Source organism: Polyodon spathula, chromosome 6 (assembly GCF_017654505.1).
Source record: "Polyodon spathula isolate WHYD16114869_AA chromosome 6, ASM1765450v1, whole genome shotgun sequence".
Lineage (NCBI taxonomy): Eukaryota > Metazoa > Chordata > Actinopteri > Acipenseriformes > Polyodontidae > Polyodon > Polyodon spathula.
This window is the reverse complement of record NC_054539.1, coordinates 18,069,798-18,093,540: the sequence shown is the minus strand read 5'-3', so window position 1 is coordinate 18,093,540 and position 23,743 is coordinate 18,069,798. Positions and strand designations below refer to the sequence as shown.

Below are 23,743 nucleotides of genomic sequence, written 5' to 3'. Positions count from 1 at the left end.
ATATTTTACAATAACAGGTCCCGGAACAGAAGAGCCTGAGTCATGGATAAACAGAGAACCCGCTTTGGAAGAAACACAGGCAGTAACCAAACTCCAGGCTGGATGGAAAGGATGTTATGTTCGTAAAGTCAAACAGGCCAGTAAACCAGGTTTGTTTCTATTTGGTAACCTTTTAATTATAGTAACTTTTACATTTAAAATACATTTTGAACAAATTGCATATGGAAGCATGCCCCTATATCATTAACTAATTCTGATGTATGCTATAGGTTACAATTAGTTTTAGATCTGGCATTACTCCACACTGCAACAGAAATACTGTAAAAAAAATAAATAAAAAAAATGCCTGCAGCTTTAAATGTATCTTGACTATCTACTGATAGAACCCTTCTTTGGCTGCCATCTGATACTTATATTCTAGATGGCAGCATTTGCCCTCTCTACCACAGCTGGCTGACTGAGCTGTCAATCATTCAGATCAGCAAAATCTGTGATGACAGGTCAAGCAAAGGGGAAATAAAAAAATGACCTCAACATTGATCATATAAGAAAAGTATGTGGGCCATTGCAATTACAGTCTAAATATGAGTAGGGTTTCAAGCTATCTGTTGTAGAGCTACTCTATTTTTGCCAAGGCCTAAGGCCATCTTTTGACACTCTCAGAACTGAATAGTTGTCACAATTCATTTTTCCAGTTACAATAGAGGATGAATACTAAAGATTAAATAAATAGATATATTACAAAGTCAACACAATAGCTCAAAGAGTAAGTAGTGGGGTTCTGAATAATATGGCATTACACATCCCCAGGTGTTGCTACAACTGTTTAAATAGTGTACCTCTAATTTTTCTTTTCATTGTTAACATCCTGACAACTTTTTACACTTACAACTTTAAAATCTCTAAAGTTTTTTTTCAAAATGTCTGCTCTAGTGCAATGATAGTGTAAGGATTATTGCCCACCTTGTCAAACAGGTGAAACAGCGATAACGATCCATGATGTGGTACTGAACAGAAAAGCCAGAGCACTTTATATGCACACAATAGCCACATCATGTTTTGTAATGCACAGTAAGACAGTAAGGGTTGAGGTACTATTTCCTTTTACTCTTATTTATTTTATTCATTTAGGTACAAAAGAAAATGTGTTTGCTAAAAAAATCTTGCAGAGAATATGGACTGCACTGGAGCCAAATATTGAACATCATGCTGTTGTTTTATTAAGGTAATGAAATAAGGTGCTTACATTTTTAAACAGAGAACTAGTATTCTAAAAAATAAGACATAAAGGAAAATATTTTCCTTAATATTAGAATCATCTTGGTTTTGATCCAGCAAAATAACTTTTTTCATGCAAAAATGTGAGGCAGTTTGTATCAGTCCATGACCCTGAACATGCTTAGTTAAGTTAAAACACATTTTGTAACAACTGCAATTGTATCATCTCTTTAACTTTCTTGTGGATATCAGTTTTTGGCACTGTTAAGCTGTTGGATTCCTTTAGTAGACCGCAGCAAAATAATATTAGTGGTACATTATCAATTACTTACAAAACCCATTTACCATTTGGTAAATGTTGACGTTTACCGGTAAAACTTAAGATTGACCAAATTCAGACTTTTACCGTAACATATATATATATATATATACACACACACACACACACACAACTGTGTGTGTGTGTGTGTGTGTGTGTGTGTGTGTGTGTGTGTGTGTGTGTGTGTGTGTGTATATATATATATATATATAAATATATATATATATATATATATATATATATATATATATATATATATATATATATAATAACTTACTTTAACTTAGTAGTGCTTTGCTTCACAATATCCATGGAAAAAACAAGGTCTTGTTGTTCTGTTTTACCACTCCATAATCAGCCACCTTAAAATTTCTATACTTCACTGCGCACAGACTTTCTAGCCAATCCGGAAGTAATTGAATCTTCAGCTGTATTTACATATGTAGTGTCGTGCCAGATTTTGCATTATTTTGAGATGTTTTTTGATTTTTTAAGTTTTGCAAGTTTTGTTTGGATCTTTGCAAAAAAATTGCTGAAATAAATATTTTGTAAGACATCTATTTCTTGTAACTTTTTTCCTTATCCACAAAAGCAAAACTTTTGCTACAAAAGATTTTTCGTATAATTATTTGTTCTTAAGGAATTTCTAGAAATTATACATTTGTATTGCAGACTTTTGAGTAAAACTGTATTTGTGTGTGTGTGTGTGTGTGTGTGTATATATATCAAATGCATAATTGCATAATGTATATGTCTTATCTGATGGCTCACTATACTGATATACAGTGGTAAGGCAGCGTTTGTACTGCGGAAACTATTTTAAGGGAGTATAATATTTTCCTGGCTCCCATTGTTGCCAGAGAAAATTACTACCACTTGCATTATAAAGGAACACATAGTTTTCTCTTAACTATAGTTCTGACTATAGTGTTATAAAAGGGTAGCTGTATTAATACAAGACCACATAAACTACTATGTCTACAGATTACTACATTGAATTAAATCCATGCCACACAATGTACTGAGACCTTCTTCCGCACCATGACAATTTAAAACAGGTGGATTGTTTTATGTGAGAGAACAGTCAGAGTGCTGCCTAATCAGCACCAACCAAGAGATAAACAAATCACACATTTTGTGTTTTTGCTTTCATTAATTAGACACATTTTCAGAAGCAATGAGAAGTCAGTCCAACTGTATCCATGCTTTCATGATGAATGGACCAAAATGTGTTTTGATGACTATTGTGTAACATATCCTGATCAACCAATGAATAGCTGGTTCATAGTTTTCAGGTATGAGTTTGTTTGCTTGTTTTTTCAATACATTAAACCTGTGTTATTCTACCCAACCCTGATTGCATGAGGTAACAATAGCCAAAAGTAAGGGATTGTTGTCAAATCCATTTTTTTTTTTTTTTTTGTAATTAGTATTTACTTTAACCCAGGCTGATTTTGAATTATCAAACATTCAAATCAATTTAAGCTTAGACGTGTGTTAATTGTAAATTGTATAAGTTAATATAAGTTTCAATTATAGAGGTAATTATTTCAATTATTTTATTAAAGTCTTTTTTTTTATTGAAAGTTGTTTAATTGTCTGTGTTTAACAGGAACATTTTGTATTTTCTCTTTTTGTGTTTTAAAGGGAGGTGTTTCATGTCCCCGAAGACATGCTGGTGGTTCCCAAGGTTTCCTGTACTTTACCAGCCTGCATTCTTCATGTGGTTAACAACGACACAGGGGAGGAAGTTCCCAGAGTCTTTCAAAAAGTGGAACCCAGAGTTTATACAAAGAACATTGTTGGTTTCAAATTTGAAATGTTTAATTTAATTAACATCTTTTTATTTTTTATTTGGGGATTTATTTCTGCTGCCATTTCAATAAGCACGATGGGCCTAGGCCTTTCCTAGTTTAAAATGTGTTGTATGTTTTGCTAGAGCAAACTTTTCTCACAATCTTTTCTGCACAGCCCACCCCCCCCCTTATGATATATGTACTCTAAGTAGGATGCAGATTCCTGCATCTCCTCTGCCTCATCTCTAGAGTACTGTACTGCAGCACTATAAACAGGATGATATCTTAATTAAGGTTTTGTGAGTAAACAAGAAAAAGGGGAATCACATTTATATATAATTACCAAAACAAAATATGAACAAGCTAAAACATCGCTTTTATTGAAGTTGTAAGAAAGACCATTTATACTTTAAAAAATGTAAACGTATAACATTATATTAACCATGTTAATAATCCCCAGTGTAAATATGTAATGTTATTTCTTACTCTTTTTTTTTTTTTTTTTTTTTTAAGTTGAGAAAGGTAGCTTTTCCAATGACCTTAATCTTAAGGAGTGAAACACTGTAAAACTGCTTAGTTCTAATTGCTTCGTTGTTGGTGATTAGGGTGTAGGACACTTACCAGAAGAGTAGAGTAAATCTTACCATATACGTATTTTCCAAGCTACCCACTCTAAAATAAATATATTGAGCTGTTTGATCACTTCTCTTTGACATTGCCTGAACATTATACTCTTTTGAGTGCGTAGCTGAACCTTGAATAGCATTACTTAGATTTTATAACATTGGACATATCCTTACTTCCAGATTTGTAATATTCTTAACTTTACTGTACTTATACTAGTACTTACAAGTACTTATACTGTACTTTTAATAGTCATGTAACATCTTTTGCATGCCACTGGTGACCAACAGTGTATTTAAAAATGTATTTAGGATTTTTAAAAAATATTGTATGATGCTGGTACTCCTTGAAAAAACCCTTTAACTCTTAATGTTATGCAACTCATGTCTGGTGATATAAATGTCAGCAGTCTAAATTTCTGTGACACTGCAACCCATCTAACTGTGTTTCTGTTTTTTTTTTTTGTAGAATGGATATACCTTCATGGCTGAAGCACATACTGGCGATTTACTACTACCAGCAGGAAAGTGGAAATTGCTCCTGATTGGCTCTTACAATCCCTTGCCAGTTCTCGGCCGTGAGACTGTAAACAACAATTTTTCAATCAAGGAAGTAAAGGATTATTTCCTGCCTAATGATAAAAACCTTATCTGTAGGTGAGCACTTACATGTTTAGGACAGATAAGATGTATCAATAAGTTAATATTAATATATACACAGTCGCATGCAAAAGTATTTGGGCAGTTTAAAAAAAAATTATTTCTATAATTTCTAATTTTTCCATTGAAGTAGAGATTCAAGTTTATAGTAAAATAACAAATTATTACATAGCATGCATAAAATGAAAAATAACATGCCAAACCTAATTTCATACTTTGACAAAAGTATTTGGGCAATCAGCATATTTTTTATGAAACCCATTCGTTGCTAATTATTGACAATTATCATGATTGAAAACCAAAATCTGGTGATAATTATAAAATAAATAAATACATAATCAAGTGCTAAAAAATAAATTTGAAATTTGTGATTATAGAAATGGTTGAAACTAAAGTGTACAGAAACAATCTCAAAATGGCAGTGATTCAACAAACAGAAAAGGAAAAACTACCAGAAAAATAGCAGAAAGACTCTATTTACCAAAAAGCCAGTCAGAGGAGAACAGGAACTACTGCAACTAGCTCCAGGAAAAGATTTCTGCAAAATCTGGAAGAAGAATCGTTCGAGCAGCCTGGCAAAATCCTCAGACTACTGCAAAAGAACACAAGAATTGAGAGAAGATGGTTAAGAAATTCATGAGCAAACAATTAAACGATACCTTAACAAGATGAGTGTCCATGGATGAAAACCAAGATGCAAACCTTTGTTAAAAACAATACACAAAAGACAGCGATTGGAGTTTTCAATTGAATACTTGAAGAAGCCTGATGATTTCTTCTACCACATTTCGTGGTCAGACAAACCCAAAATATAACTTATTTCACCAAGAAAGCAACAGTATGTTTGGAGGAAGAGAGGAGAAGAATTTAAAGAAAGGTTCATCGTGTCCAGTGTTAAACATGGTGGAGGCTGTGTGATGGTGTGGGCTTGTTTTTCTTCCTCAGGCAGTGGTGACCTTTGTATTGTAGCGGTTCAATGAATACTGCAAAATATCAGTACATTTTTCACTCTCATTTGTTACCAACACTAGAAGGCTTATTGGACAGAAGTTTATATTCCAACAGGATAATGACCCTAAGCATTCTGTGAAGTACACAAAGGAATTTCTAAAGAAAAGGAAGATTACAGTTATGGATTGACCAGCTCAATCCAGAGAATTGAATCCCATCGATATGTTATGGATTGACTTGAAGGCTCGAATGCAGAACTCAAATCTGTACGTGTTGAAGAATGGGCACAAATATATCTGGAAAGAAACTGGCTTCAAAATACAAACAAAGACTGCAAGCTATAAAGGAAGCAAAGGGTGGGCACACAAAATACTAATTAATGTAAGGGTGCGGAAATACATTAGTCAAAGTATTAAATTAGTTTTTGCATGTTACTTTTCATTGTATGAACGTTATGTAATTGTGTTTTTTATTATAAAACGGAGTATAATTTATATCTTTCAATATAACAATTATAAATGATAGAAATCACTTTCTTTGTGGTTTTCTCATTTTTTTAACTGCCCAAATACTTTTGTCTGCGACAGGTGTGTGTGTGTGTGTGTGTGTGTGTGTGTGTGTATATATATATATATATATATATATATATATATAATATATATATATATATATATATATATATATATATATATTCTTTTTGCAAATACTTTGCATGACAAGTTGCAGAACTTGTATGTTCCCTCTTTTCACAGGTACCAAGTAAAGGTTATTTCGGATCATCTTGCCACTGTCCAAGTACAGACTTCCAAACCAGACGTGTATATCAAACTGCAAATTCTAGATAATGATGATGAAGTGGCTTGCAGTACTGGGAAAGGTCATGCTGTTGTTCCTGCTTTCACTTTTTTACCAAATGAAAGGCCATCATGTGAGTCAAATATATTTCTTTTAATAGTATGAAACAACATTTATTTTGTTTTTATGTTTAATTCACAGCATTTAGCCATTCTGTTCACAACATCTATACACAGTTTTCTAAATCATTAAAACATTCTCATCAATGCAATAATGAGTTACATATATTACACACACACACACACACACACACATATATATATATATATATATGCACTGTTGGATGTTGTATTTTGATAACATTTATATTCTAAAAAGGTGACTGTATTTGGATCAATTGGATAGACTCCACTGGGCTAAATTCTCAAAGCTGTTTACTCCAAACTACTGCCAAACCCAAGTTATCAAACTAGAAATAAACACTTGAGATATTATGTATTTTTAAGTTGCTTTTTATTCATTTTAGAATTGTAATTGGTGTTTATCAGACACAAATTGGGCCACTGACAATTGAAAGCAAATGGAATTTGAGAGTCTTCATATGCTCCAAATGGCTTCTTGTTCTACTGACAATTCTGGTCCCTAAAGTCTTGATGGTTTCTTGATTTTAATTGTGAAGACTTTTTTTTCTCGCAAATGCTTTGTTACTGCAAACTTTAGATGTCTCAATTAAAAACCTGACTTATTTAATGATAGCCCCATCACGTAAAGGTACGGCTAAACAAAGCCTGACAATGGGAAGTGAAAAAGAAAGAAGCAGCTCTGCTTGCAGTCAAAGTGCCAGATCTGTTGAAGAATCCCAGTCTCAGCGGGATGACGAGACCGGCAGCTCCACACCTCTGCAAATGGTAATACATTGCATTTATTGAATTTAACCGTTTTGTTAAAATATCTTCAGATGTAGGTAAAGTATAAAATCCTGTACATTAAAAATGCAACTGTGGAAAAAAAATATCTCCTGAAGATGTATTTTTGCTTTCTAAAAAATCTGCAGAAACAAGAGTTTCAATCAGCCATTTTACCACAGTAACAGTTTTTTTAAGGCTTTTGAAAATGTAAGCATTAATCAAATTCCAAAGCCAGATGTGTATCAGACTGTTAATTAGTTCTGGACTATTTATCTTTTTAATGAGGTGTTTCTTTGTTAGCAGTCATCCAGAAATATCTGCAACATCCCCTCACCACCTTCTTAAAAAGTTCACATTGAGAAAGAAGTCTTGAAAGATGATCTTGTGGAAGTGTGCTGATCTATGGTATTTATTGTTAACAATGTATTGTTACAGATGCACAAGTACATAATTCAAGCCACAGTGCTGCACAAGAGCTGGACCTTGAGTGAAAGTGAGCTAGCCTTTGTGCAGGTGCTGAAAGAAGCTGAGAAAAATGATATTAAAGGTATGATGTTACAATTAAAACGTTGCTTGTCCACATTAGGAAGACTTAGGTAGAATGCAAGTTATTATTAGTATGATTAATATGATTTAGGAGGTGTCAAATGTTATATTATTCCTCAAAAGTTATTGAAGTACATTCTTATCAAAGGGCAGTAACAGATGGTTTTGCTTGGAAATAATATAGAGTAAACTAGAATTCAGTGACAACATTTCGACCAGAAGTTTATTTTGAAGACATTGAAATAGACTTCTCGTCATAACGTCATTGCGTTTTAGTTTAAGTATTTCTAAATTCACAGTTTGATAGTTGAAATAAATAGTTAAATAACATTGTGTTAAAATTTCTCTGTCAGCCATTTGTTTCAGCATATTCATTTTAAAGTTATGATATACAAAGTTTAAACACAGCATAGTTTTATAAAAACCAGCACACAGAGATTAATATTTCTTTACCCTCCGAGGTGGGCATTGCAATCTCTGTGCTTGTTAATTGTGACATATGTGGGGGATGGCATGACGCTTAAACTGAAAGAGACAAGCTCCTCATAACCTGATCGTATTTTGCCATCATTTGATCCCCTCCTGTTCTACTTCGCTAGTAAAAAATCCCACAACTTCAGTAACAAATTCCCTGGGTGAATATTGAGTGAATTTGACCAAGATCACTACAAGTCAACCAAGAAAAATTCCAAAACTAGAAGTGCTGCACGACATCAAGAGGGACAAGGTGACTACCGCTGTTGTGTATCTGAAGCCTTTATCTCGCAGATCGTTCAAGATGTCTCTGCACAAATCGAGAGTATATTGGATACAAAGCTTGAATGATTTATCATCTCAGTCGACACACCAAAGGCAGAATTGATTGAATCCAGTAAAAGGAATTAAGCAACAGAAGAACATATATTTCCTATAGAGGACGGAGAAATTGATCGAGATAAATGTATCATAATGGCTGAGAAGGCTATTAAAGAGTCACAAGAGCGAGTGGAGGATGCCGAGAACAGGGTGAGGCGTATAAATTTAAGAATCATTGGTCTTAAATTGGTCTTTGAGAAATGGATACCTGAACAACTGGACATTAGAGCCAAGCATGGGATTCACAAAGTAGAGAGGGCCCACCGCTCGCTTGCGCTGGAACAGAAGGAAGACCCCAACTCATCACTTTGAGATTCCACAACTACAGGAATAGACAAGCTGTACTGGAAGCTGCAAGGAAGAAGGGCGACCTGAGATTCAATGGGAGGAAAATAATGTTCTTTCAGGACTTTTCGTTTGCAGTTCAGAAGAGTCGCCAAGAGTTCGACTCAATGCGCAAGCAACTACAAGATGACAACATACGGTTTATTTGGCTGTATCCTGCCACACTTTGAATCTTTCAGGATGGGAAGCCAAGATTCTTCAAAACTCTTCTGGATCTAACATGTGAGACTTTGAACATTTGAACAAGGTAATACTGTAGCAGTTGAACTCTACCTCTATAGGTGTTGACTTCACCTAAGTTGTATAATGGCATTTTCAGTGATTAGTGTTTATTTTATTTTTACCTTTTTTGTTGTTTTTTTTTTTTTTTTTTATGGTGCACTACCCTTTGACACAGTTATATTTCTTGCTGTGAATATTGGCAGACTGATTCTAGATTTAAGTAAAATATGTTTATATTTTATATTAAGTGGTCTGGTGATTGGGGAACGCTAAATTCCCTAGATGTGTGGAGTATAGTTGCCCGCATATGTTTTACTGTGGTCCAGCCTGCTTTGTAACATACTCTGTTGGAATGTAGCCTTGGAATTGCGCATAGAGTGTCTTAGAGACAAGTGTGAAAAAAATTGTTTAAAATAGTTTTGTTTAAAATAATAACGCATTAACACAATTAAAAAACTTGACAATAAATGACTTATAGTAATTCTGATGTATGAACTGTGTTATTTTTTTTTTTAACGTTCATTACTTTCCATATTGTACAGCTACAGTTTTTGCACTGTACCCAAATACATGCTTCCGTGGGTGGATGTTTTCTATAATGGAAATAATTCATGCTTATTGAATTATTATCTAAAAATTACAGAAAACGCATGGGCAGTAAGAAATATTACATATTAAAGGGGAATTCAGTTTCTCTTGATTTGCTAACTCCTTCCCTTCCCCCTCCTATATCCCTTCATGTTTCATTCCTATGAAACCACATCGCAGCTTCAAATAAAGCAATTTATTTTACTCATTAGTTGTATTTGATTGGAGAATCAACATCAGCATAAGTAAGAAATGGGTTGTGGTGGGTGTTTGAAAGTAAAAAGAAATGAATGTTTGTCTTTTTGAAGCATTTTTTAAAATAAATTAATAATTACTTGAGATACATAATAATGGGAGATATCTGATCTTGAAATACAGATATCATAAAATTGCACTATAACACGTTATACTGCATGTAGATGTCATAAATATGAACACATTTTGAATATTAGTCTTGTGAATTAATGAAAGCTCCTGAGCTACCTGACAGTATAATTTACCTTTTTGCACAGTAGAATGGTATTGTAAAACTGTACTTATCATGACACTATAGTGTACAAATATGCACTGAAGTTGTGGCATATCGTGGAAAATGATTGTCCACTAGGGGGATATAAGAAATATCCAGTCCATATATGTTTTATTAAACCATGAAAGACAGCTTTATCTGCATTCAGGCCTTGTGTCTCGTATAGGCCTTGAGGCTCCATGACTTCTGTAAATCTGTTTTTTTTTTTTTTTTTTAGATATTGCTGAAAGATGGCGGTAGATGTTTTCTTTTGTAAATTTAGCGAATTTTTCGTTTATAATTTGTTAAAGCTAATCTTCAGAAAGCTGAAGAAATTGAACTTCCACCATATTTTTTATTTGTGATAAGCAAGGCAAGCACGTCAGTCTAGGTCAGAGCGGTTGCTACGAGTACCGTTGCTGTGGAAGAATTAAAGTATATATACAGTTTCAATGAATATAGACCATCGTTAAGGACTTTGGCCTGTAGTGCAAACATATATAAAATCCTGTCCATTTTGGTAGTCAGGTCACTTTTAATTTCAAGTGTACTTGTGTTTATACATATCAGAGCTTATATTTATAAAGAAGAATTGTATGCATTGTAAAGTTTCCCTTTTGTACCAATATAGATAGCACCGGATTAGAGTGTTTTGCTTTTACACACTGTGGTGTGAAACTAAGTTTTTTGCTCAACAACCTATGTATTGGTTTTGAAATGGTAATACAAATGGTTTCTTGATAATTCTTGCATTCAGTTACCAACAAAATCTTATTTTGCAACTAGAGTACATTCTTGTAACACCTTTTCCAAGAATATCTCAAGAGCCTTTTTTACAATATCTGTTACTCTAGCACCTTCACTAAAAACTGTGAACTAATTAAAATCATGTAACAGGGTGCATTTTTCAGGAGTGAATTTCTTGTATGCTATAAAATATATTTAAAAAAATGTTCTTGTTTTTCCAATTATTGACATGTCAAATGGGGGTGTTATTTAGACCCACGCTTGTTCGACAATTAAAATAGGCCCTAAAACATATAAAGTCCTCTTATTTAAAGTTGTATTCTGGATTTAGCGAGGTGTCTTATTCAATTGTTTCCAGAACTGTCTTAGATGTTTTGTTGGTGAACAAAATTGCAGAACACTTTTGTACATATGCAGTTCTGCACTTCCAAGAAATGTCACATGAAGGAACACAGAGACATTTTCTATGTTTACAAAAAAGACAGTTATGAGAGGTACCACAATTACTGTTTGAGCTGCATGGAGAGTTGGCTTGCTGCTGACATCTCAGTGGTTTTATCAGCAAGTTTGGAGTTGTATATATCTTGACTTTATTCTGTATTTATAATAAAACTAAAAAAAATGTATTAAACAAGCTGTTTTGAGATTATTCAGGGATTTGAAATTCCTAATAATGTACTTATGACAATCTTTTTTTTTTTTTTTTTTTTTTTTTTTTTTTTTTTAAAGATGCTTTTTGTGCCATAACAGCATTATAACTATCCGCATTAAAACTGTTTCTGACAGCTTTGGTCTCTTCAGTACATTCTATTAATAAAAAGATACTTAAACATAAAGACTGATTTTCTTACACCATAAAGAAGTCTATTTTTTCAAAGCAACCTGAATGATTTATGATATAAAATGTGGCCAGTGTTATGGTAGACGAGAATCTTTTAGTCTTTTTTTTTTGTTTGTTTCACTACAAGCTTTCTACAGTCTTGTGCAGCAAAATAACACAAAAAGAAAACTCTAAAAGGTATACAGCAGTGCCATCTTTCTGCCTGCCTATCCAAAGAACAGTTTCACAGTGTTAAAACAATACAAAAATAAAAAAACAGCCTATTTAACTGAAACATTTGTAGTATAAAACATACCACTTAATAGTATGTATATATAAATGTAGATAAAGCATAGGGCTGCTACGATTAAATCGAAAATCGATTTTTCAATCGATTCCATTCCTCATTATATACATCAAAATAAATACTGTATAATCGATTAAATAATTACATTTTTGTAACGTGCATAGTCAATAACATAATTTAAGTTTATCAACGAACGCCCTGCCTTGCTATTGTGACGAGTTCGGGTATGGGGGAGGTAGTTGCCCTCTGGGGCAGGCTGAGCACGTTTGTGCCCTAGGCAATCCATGTGTAGTACCACCCTCCGTTCTCTAGGGGATAGTCGGATGCTGTAGGTCACTTCCCCGAGGTGTTCTGTCTAGGTACTGTCAAGCTTGGGGAAACATCCCTGTCTGTGTCTGGGGTTAAAACCCCACACCAGGTCCCCCGAGTTAACCTGTTGCCCCCATATCCAAGTGTCATAATGCCGCTTCTGGCAGTGGCCTGCAGCCAGTCCCGAGCAAAGCTGTGGGCCACCTCCAAACGGTCCTGCAGTTGGCTGGCATACTCAAGCCCAGCTGGTTCGGGGTTGCTGTTGGGTGGTTTTTCAAATGCCAGGTCGTATGGGGCGTGTAGCTCGTGACCCAGGATCAGGACCATGGTTCAACCACCCTGGACCACAGAGCAAAAGGCCATCAGGATCAGAGGAAGGTGGGCCTTTTAATCCTGCTGGTAGGCTGCAGTAGTGATGGCAAGCTGCTTGGCCAGCATGTGGTTGAACTGCTCAAACAGCCCGTCGCTTTATGGGTGGAGTGGAGATGTCCGAGTCTTATGTATCCCATGATGCTGACACATCTCTGCGAACGTCTGCGACTCAGAGTTCCTCCCCTGGTGGGAGTGCAGCTCCTCGGTGACTCCAAAGCGGCTGAAGACTCCAGCAGGGCCTCGACTACGGTACCAGCCTCCTAGTCCGGGAGCGGGTATGCTTCAGGCCATTTGGTCGGTACGTGGAAATGGACCCATGATGTCCACAGCTACCCTTTCCATGGGACTGCCGATGACGAACTGCTGGAGGGGGGCATGGGATCTTTCCGGGGGTCCCTTCCTGGCAGTGCACTCATCGCATCTCCTGCATAAGTCCACTGCGTCGCAACAGCACCGGCCTCAGTAGAATCCCTGTTGGAGCTAGCGCATTGTTTTGGTCACCCCAAAGTGGCCTGTTCCTGGCATCCCCTGGTGTGCCCTCAATGTCTCCTCCTGTAGGTTCTTCGGCACCACTACTTTACACTGCTTTTCTCCGGTTGCCGGCTCTTTCCAACTCCTCTGCAGAACACCCGCCTGTACCCTCAACCCCTGCCACTGTGACCACAACCCCTTGGTGGCCGGTGAATGTAGCAGCACCTTGTTCCACCCTGGTCCCTGTCGGTCCCAGGGCCATCGCAACATTGGCTACAGATCTGGGTTTTGTCCCTGCTGTTGTCTCTAATCCTCCAGCCCCACTGCCACTATCTCCCAGCAACTGACCAGCTGAGCCTCTGACCCATCTTCCTCCTGGTTCAACCAGATCACCTGTCTCTCTCTCTGGCCTCTGTCTTCGGGCAATGAGTGCAGTCTTTTTCGGCACAATGCTGGCACGACAGGGCATCCGCGTTGGATGGTAAACTTGAAGGACTGGAGCTGCTCAATCCAGCAGGCAACCTGTCCCTCCTGCTCTCTAAAAGTAAGCAGCCACTGTAGCGCCACATGGTCTGTCCGGATCTTAAATGGCAGCCCAAACAGGTGTAATGGTGGAAGTGACAGACTGTTGCGACCACGGCTAACAGTTCTCGCCTGGTCACGCAATAGTGGCGCTCCGCCTTGTTGAGGGAGTGGCTGATGTAGGCCACCACCTTCTCTCCTGATGGTCCCTCCTGGGACAGCACACCTCCAATGCCCTCATTGCTCGCATTGTGGTCCAGCGTGAACGGCAGACAGTGGTCTGTGGGTGCCAGCATGGGTGACTGGGTGAGGACTTCCTTCAGAGTGAGAAAGGCAGTGTCCAGTGGAATGGCACCCTTCTTCAAAAGCTTGAACAAGGGGGCTGTCCGGCCTGCAAAGTTGAGGACAAACAGACGGTAGTAGCTGGCCAGCCCCAGGAACACCCTCAGTTGTCACTGGTTGGTGGGGACTGGCCAGCTACAAACGGTGCCTACCTCGATGGCTTAGTGCTAATGCCCTCTCCTCTTACTCTGTGGCCCAGGAAGGTCACCTCACATTGCAAGAAGCAGCATATGTTCGGGTGTAACATAACTGTATTGTTTTATCCACACTGTCCTATCCCTCATGTTGAACAAACAATTTAAACTGGATAAGGAATGAATGGTCTTACCATCATATAAGCGATAGTGTGGGGCCTTGCTGTCTCCTATTGGTGCCGCCATTGTTGCTGTTGTTGTGGTGAGCCCCGCTGGGGGAGTGGCACCATGTCCCGTGCCTCGTGTCTTCTCATTTTGACTGTGCGCACCACTACTGGCATCTCCTGTGTTCTCTCTGCCTGTTGGACTCGGTGGTGATGTCATCACTCCTCTATGCATATATAATACATTATAAATTTACATATATAATACATTATAAATTCTTTATAAGTGCACCTAGTGTTTTTCCATGAAGTACATCTGCTCATTAATACTACAATATAAATTTTCCTAGGTGTGCTAAGAAGTAGGAGTATTTGGAGTGGGAGCTACTTACTGTACATCTGCTACTAGTGACAAGCAAATGTTGCATAGTGCTCAGTGCAATGTACTGCAAGTAAGTGCCAAAAAACTGTGTTTACATGAACTAGCATTCAAATCTTATTTGGAACACTGAGGCAATATCTAAGAGAGTGAGTTATCTGAAATAATCCGAAATTCTGAATCGTGTGTCATAAAGTCACTTCACATTACAACCTAAAATTGTAAATTTTGAAACAGGTAAATCATGTTTTTTTTATTGTTTTTTTTTTTTTTTTTTAGCAAATTCCCTTCCATTTAAGGTTGAACATATCAGACATTTACATTAGGCAGGTGTTATTTTTAATATGCTTGTTCGTCATGAGTACTATACATATACAGCCTTCAGGACTTATGTCTCGTATTTCTGTCCACAGTTCATGGTGAGAAGCGTGAGGAATCTACAACCCCAGTAAGCGTGGAGACACCACAGATTGATTCACAGAAACCAGCAGCGACACCCCCTAAATCATCAGGCAAAAAGGGAAGGGAAAAACCTGTTGAGAAATCTGAAAAGGATAAGCCCAGCAAAGACAAAGAGAAGATAGTGCCATTATCCCCGGTAGGCAGAGTAAATTTGCAATCATACTCACAACTGCTGTCCATGGTATCACCAATTCACAAGCATAAATACTGTATATGCAACAATATACATAACAAGAGAAGAAATACTGCTTTAGTGTAATTTCAGTTTTAAAGTGTAATCTCTTTACATCTGTCTTTAGATTGCATGAACTTGTAATACCATTAAAAAGTACTGTAACAATTGGCATATGCATGCAGTTAGATAAACACTTAAGTATTTTACTTTCTTAATTGGTTTAAACCTATACAAATAAAAACAGAATATAATTTATAAATAGGTATTTTACTTTCTTTATTGGTTTTAAAACAAGAATATAAAATCCATGGTTTACTGGTCCTGATATGATGTGGTTTATGAAGTGCCATTTTGGGGTTTTTTTGCTGTACAGTCCCTGGATGCCAGTAAGCCCAACTGGACTCTTCGTGTTGTTAGTGACCAGAATGACGCAGAAGCAATTGAAGTAAAAAAAGACACTGAACGAGTGGATGAAATCAGGGCTTTGAAACAAGCATGGGAAACAGCAGAACCAGGAAGAGCAATCAAGGTAACCTACCACTGTTATCTACTGCAATAACTTTACATTATGCCAAATAAAATAATTTTGTGGCGATCAACTTGTATTGAAAGCTAAAAAAGGATAACAGACATTTGAAAGTATATGAGCTATCTCCATGCTTGTTAAAAGTAATATGTAAGTAAAAACACATGACAGGATTTACATGCATACTGTAATATACAGACACCTATTGTGTGTTATGGTACAGGCTAGGAATATTTTAGTTTTACACTAAATAAACCATACAGGCAACATATTCTGTCAGTTCCATAGGAACAGTACTGTAAACGTTCTTTTTCCAGGCAATGCAGTCTCGCCTACAGTATATAAACAAATATATGAAAAAGATTTATCCGGAGCCATCTGCTGAGGGGGGCAAAGACGTTACTGCTGCAGCCCCAGATGGAGGTATTTATGCACGAATGTGTTTAGATGAGAAATTGGCTCATCTATAGAAATGTGTTTCCACCAAAATATGTAATCATCCTCAGAAAATAGCTCCATGTTAGAAACTGAAGGCTACAGTACACCAATCAATGTGTCATGTTTTTTTTTGCTGATAAGGTTCTATTGTAATTTTAGATGCATTTTTTTTGCTGTAAAACCTTATTCATTCCAATAGGCATTGTGTCTGCTATTCCAGAGTGTCCTGCAACACCATCCACTCTTGCTGCTAATGATCACGTTCGAAGGGTTTCAATTGAATCATTTGTGCAGCCTCCCATGGACTTTACTCCTTTTATCAGGTAGCGTGCAAAAGACTCTTTCACCTTCTTTTTTGATTTGATCATGCTGTCTGGTGTTTTCCATTCCAACCCTCCAGCATAGGTTTTGTCAGGTCTGAAGCAACTTTTTACAATTATAACTTTAAAGTTTGTTTCAAAGCTCTTTTCAAAATGTCCACGCTAGTGCACTGGGGTGAGATCTGTCCTCTACATCACTGCGGGAAAAGCGAGATATATATATATATATATATATATATATATATATATATATATATATATATATATATAAATAAATCATAACAACAAGTGCTCTGGCTTTTCTGTTCCATACCACATCATGGAACATTATTGCTGTGTTACATGTTTGACAATGTGGGCAATAATCCCTACTCTATCAGTGCACTAGAGCAGACATTTTGAAAACAGATTTCACAACTTGGTGAACTTTCCTGGTTATAGCAAAGTTTGAAGATTTGAAGGCAGAAGCCAATCAAACTTATCAGTGGCACTTTCCTCAACATAGTAGTGTTCAAAGAAGACTTTACCACTTCATTCTTCTTAAGGACAAGTCCCTCCAATTTTTCATAGTCCCTCTAATTCCACCTGGAGCTCCCTTTCCATGTGAGGTTGAAAAAAATTGTGTCTCCTTTAAATCTCAATATAGGTGGAACAAGAGAAAGAGGATGTAAATTTTTCTTATTCTTATATTGCTTACTTGGACCATCTGACTAGAAATGTACTGTTTCAATATTTGGATGTTTCCCGCGGTTGTTTTTCAATACCAATTTCATATACACCCAGATTGATCCTGCATCCTGACATTTGCATTCTGTAACTACAAAAACCTGATTTCTCATTCTTTATGATATCGTTTTTGTCCAAAATGAGCAGCCTGAATCTATCTACATATAATTATAATATAATTACAGCACCTTCATTGCAGTCTTGCACCAAATGTCGGGTTACTTTCAGGGCTAATCACACTACAGCGTTTATTCGCTGCGTTTTTTAAGCCCGACGTTTTGCTGCTATTTTTGTATTAAGACTTGTGCGCCAAATATCACAGGCAAGATGGGGGAGGACATCTGATTATAGCAGTGCAGAATATCTTGTTCTTTATGGTACACAGCACAAGAAATATCTTGATAAAGAATTCAGAAATGATGGGAAAATATGAGGAAATCGGAAAGTAAGCACTAGTGGTATGTTAAAATGAACACACTGTTTTTGACTACAGGTTTTTTCGTTAACTGTCCGGGTGTAGCTTCTAGAAAGTGCACGGCATGAGATACCATGGCCCGTTATTACATATATTCCACGCACAGTTGACACCCATCCTATAGCTGTATGCTGTATTTGTGAGTCGCCAGTAACAAGATATCTGTGAGAAATAAAAAAAAAAAAACATCAGAATGCATCTAAATTATTGCATTTGGTAGTCCTATCTGTACTTCTAATTTTGTTTAAACTGAGTTTTTGTTGCCAATAACATTGTTTGACATTATTTGTTATCAGTACAGCAGCTGATCTGACATATGTCACATGCTTCCTTTTTATTGGTACCCCAGGCTCAGGGTGCCCATTCTCACTACACACACCCAACCTATAGGGGCTATTCCTAGCAGCAGCATTCTGAACTAGCTGCATTTGGTTTATGGTGCGTGCCGGGAGACCAGCATACAGATAGTTGCAGTAGTCGAGTCGAGAGGAGAGAAGTGCATGACAAAGTATCTCCACATCTGGGAGGGAAAGGTAGGGACGGACTTTGGAGATGTTTCGAAGATGGTAGAAGGAAGATTTGACCATGGAGGAGATGTGGAAAAGGTCCTCGATCCACCTGTCCTCGCTCTCTCTGCCACAGCTCAGACTTCCCTTGGACTTGTGGCCCTTAGACTGGCTGGCACTTGGAACGGCTGGCATTCTAAGACACCGATTGCCAATTTATACTATCCTCTCTACCTGGAGCCGAATACTCAACACACATTTCTAATCAGCCTTCCAATTCAACACAGCCCAGCACACAAAGGAAATCTAAATTACTATTTTAAGTGCAGCCTGATTTACCTTAACAATCAACTATTTAACTGTTTAATAAACTGTAATTCACTTACCAGCGACTGGAAACACACGCGTCTCTGCAGTTACTCACAAACTGAATACACGCAGTTAGGTACCAAATTTATGCTAATCCAAACAAACAAACAAATAAATACAACATAATGTGTAAGATATGCTCTACACATACATACACATTTGTGTAGATCTTTCTTTCTCTTCTTCAGAGCAATAACCATACGGCCGCTTGCACCTGATCCATATTGCCTTCAGATTTTATCCAAATTTAGCAGGACAGGGTGGTGATTGCAGTGGGTTTTTAATTTTTGTTTTATTTAGTCGGCAATTAGGTTTTTTTTTTTTGTTATTTTCTCCCTAATTTAGTAGTGATCAATAATTTTTTTAGCTCAGCTCACCGCTACCACCCCTGCGCTGACTCAGGAGAGGCGAAGACGAACACACGCTGTCCTATGAAGCATGTATCGTTCGCAGACAGCTTTTTTACACACTGCAGACTCACCATGCAGCCACCCAGAGCACGGCGTCGGAGGACAATGCAGCCCTGGGCAGCTTACAGGCAAGCCCGCAGACGCCCGGCCAGACAAATCGCAGCGTTTTTTGTCCAAAAAACCGAGCCTGATTATGCTCAAGTGTGAAATGTAGTATTCAATTAGCATTTTATACTGAGATTTTGCTAAACATACATGTTGTTTTTTCATTTTTCTGCTTTTTTCATATTCACTGATGTTATGAAAAGCTTCCCTGGTGTGTCACCATTTTAACGAGTATATTGGTACACCTTCTGGAGTCATTTCCTCAATTAGCTCCCACTGTTTCCATGTCACTTGTGTTATGTCACATTCTGGGGCTAAAATCGTCTCTTTGTTTCAAGCATCGTTAAAATGTTCGAAGATAACATGCTTCACATGCTGGCGAGCCACACACTAAATGAAAGCTGTCTTCTAGTCTTGTTGATTACACGGATCCAGAGGATTTAAGAATCTGTAGCATTAAAGCTGCATTTCCATGGTACTGACACAGAAATGCTTGGCTGTGGTTTTGCGTGCTCAAAATGAAGAATAACTGCGTTTTATAGTTGGGTTTTCTATCAAGAAGTATGTGCAGGTTTTAGATGGTCCAGATACTTTATATAAAAAAGAAGAGTTTGTAAAAAAAAAAAAAAAAAAAAAGGTTATTACACTGAAATTATTTAAATAATGTATATTTCCGATATTGTACGTAAATACATGACTAAGATTAAGTATAGATTACAGGAAAGTGTATAAGTGTTTATCAACTCCTCCAGGCCATTTTTACATTGTGAATCTGATGGAGTTGATGTCTTACGGAGTAGACAAAATAAAAGAAATATACATCTTATCAAAGCACCAGACAAAGCAGCCATCTTGTTTACTGAAGTTTCAAGGTAACACAAAGGGAAATAAAATTACACATTTGTTATCTTAAGTTATGTTTTAATTTTAGTCTAAAAGGTGTACAGGGCTGATGTGTTATGGTTTGTGACAGTGTTCAAGACTAATTAGTTTGGTCAATTTAAAGAAAAATAAAATACTTAAAAGGTTATATGAAGTGCAGAAAGAACCCTTGGAACATATCTGTCTCTATTTATGCATGATTTAAACATAATTTTAAAACAGTCTGATAGAGTTGACAAAGATCCTAGGACAAGTTATATATTTTTTTTTTTTATTGCTGAAATATATATATAGCAAAACTGAAGATATACTAAAGAATGATTGTTGTTTTCCTTTTAAAACACCTATATTTCTTCCTTTTTTTTTGCACATTTTTGTACAGGTTTTGCCCTGGACAAGGTGGAGACAAACCTCTGCAGTGTAACAAAAACAGAAAACTGTTTCATTCATTACTGCGTTTAGCACAATAATTTATACCTTAAATACAATTGTCTGCAGCAAGTATTATTCTTGTAAGAATAATTGGTACTTAAAGTTGGCAAGCCTGTTTTGTTCCAACTATCAGGAATCAGTGAGGGAAATGTGATCCAGTTGCTAAAAAAAATATATATATATATATGAAAACTGATGGCAGGATATCAGAGGAATTACTGACTCTCTAAATGGCCTGTGCCTAGATGTATGTGATTTGCGGATTCCCTTGTGCATTACTTTAGAAGTTTTTCAGTTTATTATGATAGATATTATTTTATATTAATTGAAAACCTCCCCAGGAGGGTTATTTTGGTCACCCTTATCTATCTATCTAATGATAGCTGACACCAAAAGACACAATCACAGAAGGGGAGTCTGTTATACCTTGAAAGGAAAATTAGACTGAGAAATTTCACCCTCTAGATTACAAGGTTATTGTTCATTATTCATTACTTCTTTCTTCATTATCACGAAGGTCAATTACAATGATAATTACTTCAACACCTTCAGGTGATTAAACCCTTCATTGGGGCTTTCTTCTATAATCGAAAATAATTCAAATATAAATAGTAAAAAGTGAGAGAAAAGGGTAATAAAAAAAGAATGAAAAATAATAGTGAAGAAATAAAATAAGATAAAAAAAGAGAAAAGATAATAAAATAGATGTAAAAAGGAAAATAGTTACAAAGAATCAAAGAAATGAAAAAAAATAAATCAAATTTAAAACGTAAGAATGAGTAAATGGTGGGTGTGAAAAAAAAAAATGCACAAAGAATTAATACAAAAAAAGTGTAATCAGTAATGTAATGAAGAAAAAAACATGAAAGTAAGGTGAAAAATAAGGGTGAAAGAAAAGGAAAAAAAATAATTGATGAAAAATAAAAGGGAAGAAAAAGTAAAAAAAGTGAAGAACAAGAACAGAAGAAAAGCAGTGAAAAATATGAAAGAAAAGTGTGATAGAAATATCGAGAAAAGAGCGTAAATATGAATAAATTAAAAAAGAAGAAAAAAAAAAAAAAACAGTCGCACTTTGATGTTTAAAAAATGACTTACTGTGGTTTTCATTTGTATCAACTTTTCATTAAAATCACTATAAAGTTTTTTTTTTTTGCATAAAATGAGATGAAATTACAGTTGGGTGCTTGTTGCCCCTACCTAATTAGTCATAGTCCCATTGGAACCTTGCTTGATCAGCTTTCTGACCCACAACGTAAACATGATTAAGATTTTCTTCTTTCTGAGATTTGAAAAATGTGTCAATGTGTCATTTGTCATAATTCATTGCATTTCTATCCCCATGTACACTATCATATTTTCAAATGCAAAAGCATTATTTCATACATGAATATTGGGCATTTGCTAATATATACCTAGAGAGTCTGATTTTACACATGAAAGATAACATACATCGAGTATTTAAAAAATCATATAAAAGCAACTTTAAACAAATATTTGGTTTTTAACACTTGGGGCAGTTTGTCCCACCCCAGTAGTGAAGGGTCATCATGACCAACCAGAGGTTTTTGTTTTGTTTTGCAATAGAAAATCCCTGCCAGAAGCTGTGCTGAAGGATGAGTTTATAACTGAGCAACAGCAGAAAGGGAAATCTGAGGAAATCCACCGGTTTCGCCAGTTTAGAGAGTTGGTAATGGAGCGCAGAGAGCAGGAGATGCAATCAAGAAACATCTCGAAGAAAAGACAGTTAGAGATGTATGAGCAACTGCAAGTGAGTAAATAGATATGAAAGTGCCTCTTCAAAAATATCTTTTAAAATATATACGAGTAACTTCAAACCCTTTCTTCTTCACTTCAAAATCCCAGCAACCCTTTACCACTGCCTGTTTCACAATAGCAGCCCAAGCATTTGAGGGCCAGATAAAAGTCTTACATTTCCAATGTAGGACGGTTTAAATGTTAAAAATACTATTACTGTATTTCAGTTAGTATGATTTGTTATGTATTTCAATACAAAATACAAAAAAAAAAAAATGCATTCTACATGCTGCATCTTTAAAACAAAGTTGTAATGGGAAGGCTGGTTTGTCAATCGTGATTTTTAGTATCCGTTAATAAATGCTGAATTTAAACCAGCCTGTATTAGTAATTCGGTCTTGTTTATTTTATATCACACTTTCATGCATGTTCCTCAAATGGTTCCTCCTGCATTAAGATCATTCTCTCACCTGTAGATAATACTAGATGAAAAGAGGCAGAGGATCTTGACGTGCAGAGAAGCGTACCGGAGTAAACTGCTGGAGGCTGAGCGCAGGGTGAAGGAAGAAGCGGCTGACATGGAAATTTCACGTCAAGCTACGCTGGCAAAGCATAGCCCCCCTCCCAAGCAGAAAGGGAAAAGTGCTGGGAAAAAGAAGTAAATAGAACGGAATTATTAGTAGTATTATATTATTGTTATTATTAGTGATTTATTTTACTTCAAAGTTCTATGTTATAGTACGACACTAACTATTAAATGAGTTTATCCTACCACGTTTGGTATTCATAGTTTAATATGGGGGGGGGGGGGGGGGGTGGGGGGGTGGTGTGGGAAGGGGGGGGGGGGGGGGGGGGACACGCGGCCTGGACAGTTATTTATAAAAAACTGATATATATGTTCAACAAAAATAAAATTTATTAAAGTTTTTTTTTTTTTTTTTTTTTTTTTTTTAAAGTCCCAATATACTTTTTTTGATTCAAGAAAAAAAAAAAAAGTTTATATTTTCGTACAAGCAAGCTTGGAGGCAGTGGACCTAAAACGCAGCTATTGAAATATTATAGGAATGACCACAGTGACCTCTAGTGGCAGCTCTGAGCCATTTGAAATTAAACTCTGGAAACCTGGAACAATTTGTATGAAAAGAACAGGTTGATATATGGTGAATTCACGGATAGAATTATGAACATTTTAATTAACAACAGAACGCTTTGTTACAAAAAGCATATTACAGTATATTTAAAAATAAAGTGCCGCACATCT

The 23,743-nt window shown here is 36.3% G+C and overlaps 1 protein-coding gene across 3 annotated transcripts in view; it reads left to right on the top strand.

The window, feature by feature from the left end:
* adgb (androglobin) overlaps positions 1-23,244 on the top strand; it is a 74,066-nt gene extending 50,822 nt beyond the window's left edge. For 2 of the 3 annotated variants that reach the window (XM_041252363.1, XM_041252361.1), the window contains 14 exons: positions 18-149; positions 1,132-1,225; positions 2,698-2,832; positions 3,185-3,338; positions 4,426-4,613; positions 6,320-6,495; positions 7,119-7,270; positions 7,706-7,817; positions 15,315-15,499; positions 15,912-16,067; positions 16,382-16,487; positions 16,702-16,825; positions 22,312-22,495; positions 22,959-23,244. In XM_041252363.1, coding sequence (XP_041108297.1) covers positions 18-149; positions 1,132-1,225; positions 2,698-2,832; positions 3,185-3,338; positions 4,426-4,613; positions 6,320-6,495; positions 7,119-7,270; positions 7,706-7,817; positions 15,315-15,499; positions 15,912-16,067; positions 16,382-16,487; positions 16,702-16,825; positions 22,312-22,495; positions 22,959-23,144 — 2,084 coding nt within the window. In that variant the 3' untranslated portion in view covers positions 23,145-23,244. The remainder of the gene's footprint in view (positions 1-17; positions 150-1,131; positions 1,226-2,697; positions 2,833-3,184; positions 3,339-4,425; positions 4,614-6,319; positions 6,496-7,118; positions 7,271-7,705; positions 7,818-15,314; positions 15,500-15,911; positions 16,068-16,381; positions 16,488-16,701; positions 16,826-22,311; positions 22,496-22,958) is intronic. The other variant, XM_041252362.1, reaches the window with a different exon arrangement.
* The last annotated feature ends 499 nt before the right edge of the window (positions 23,245-23,743 follow it).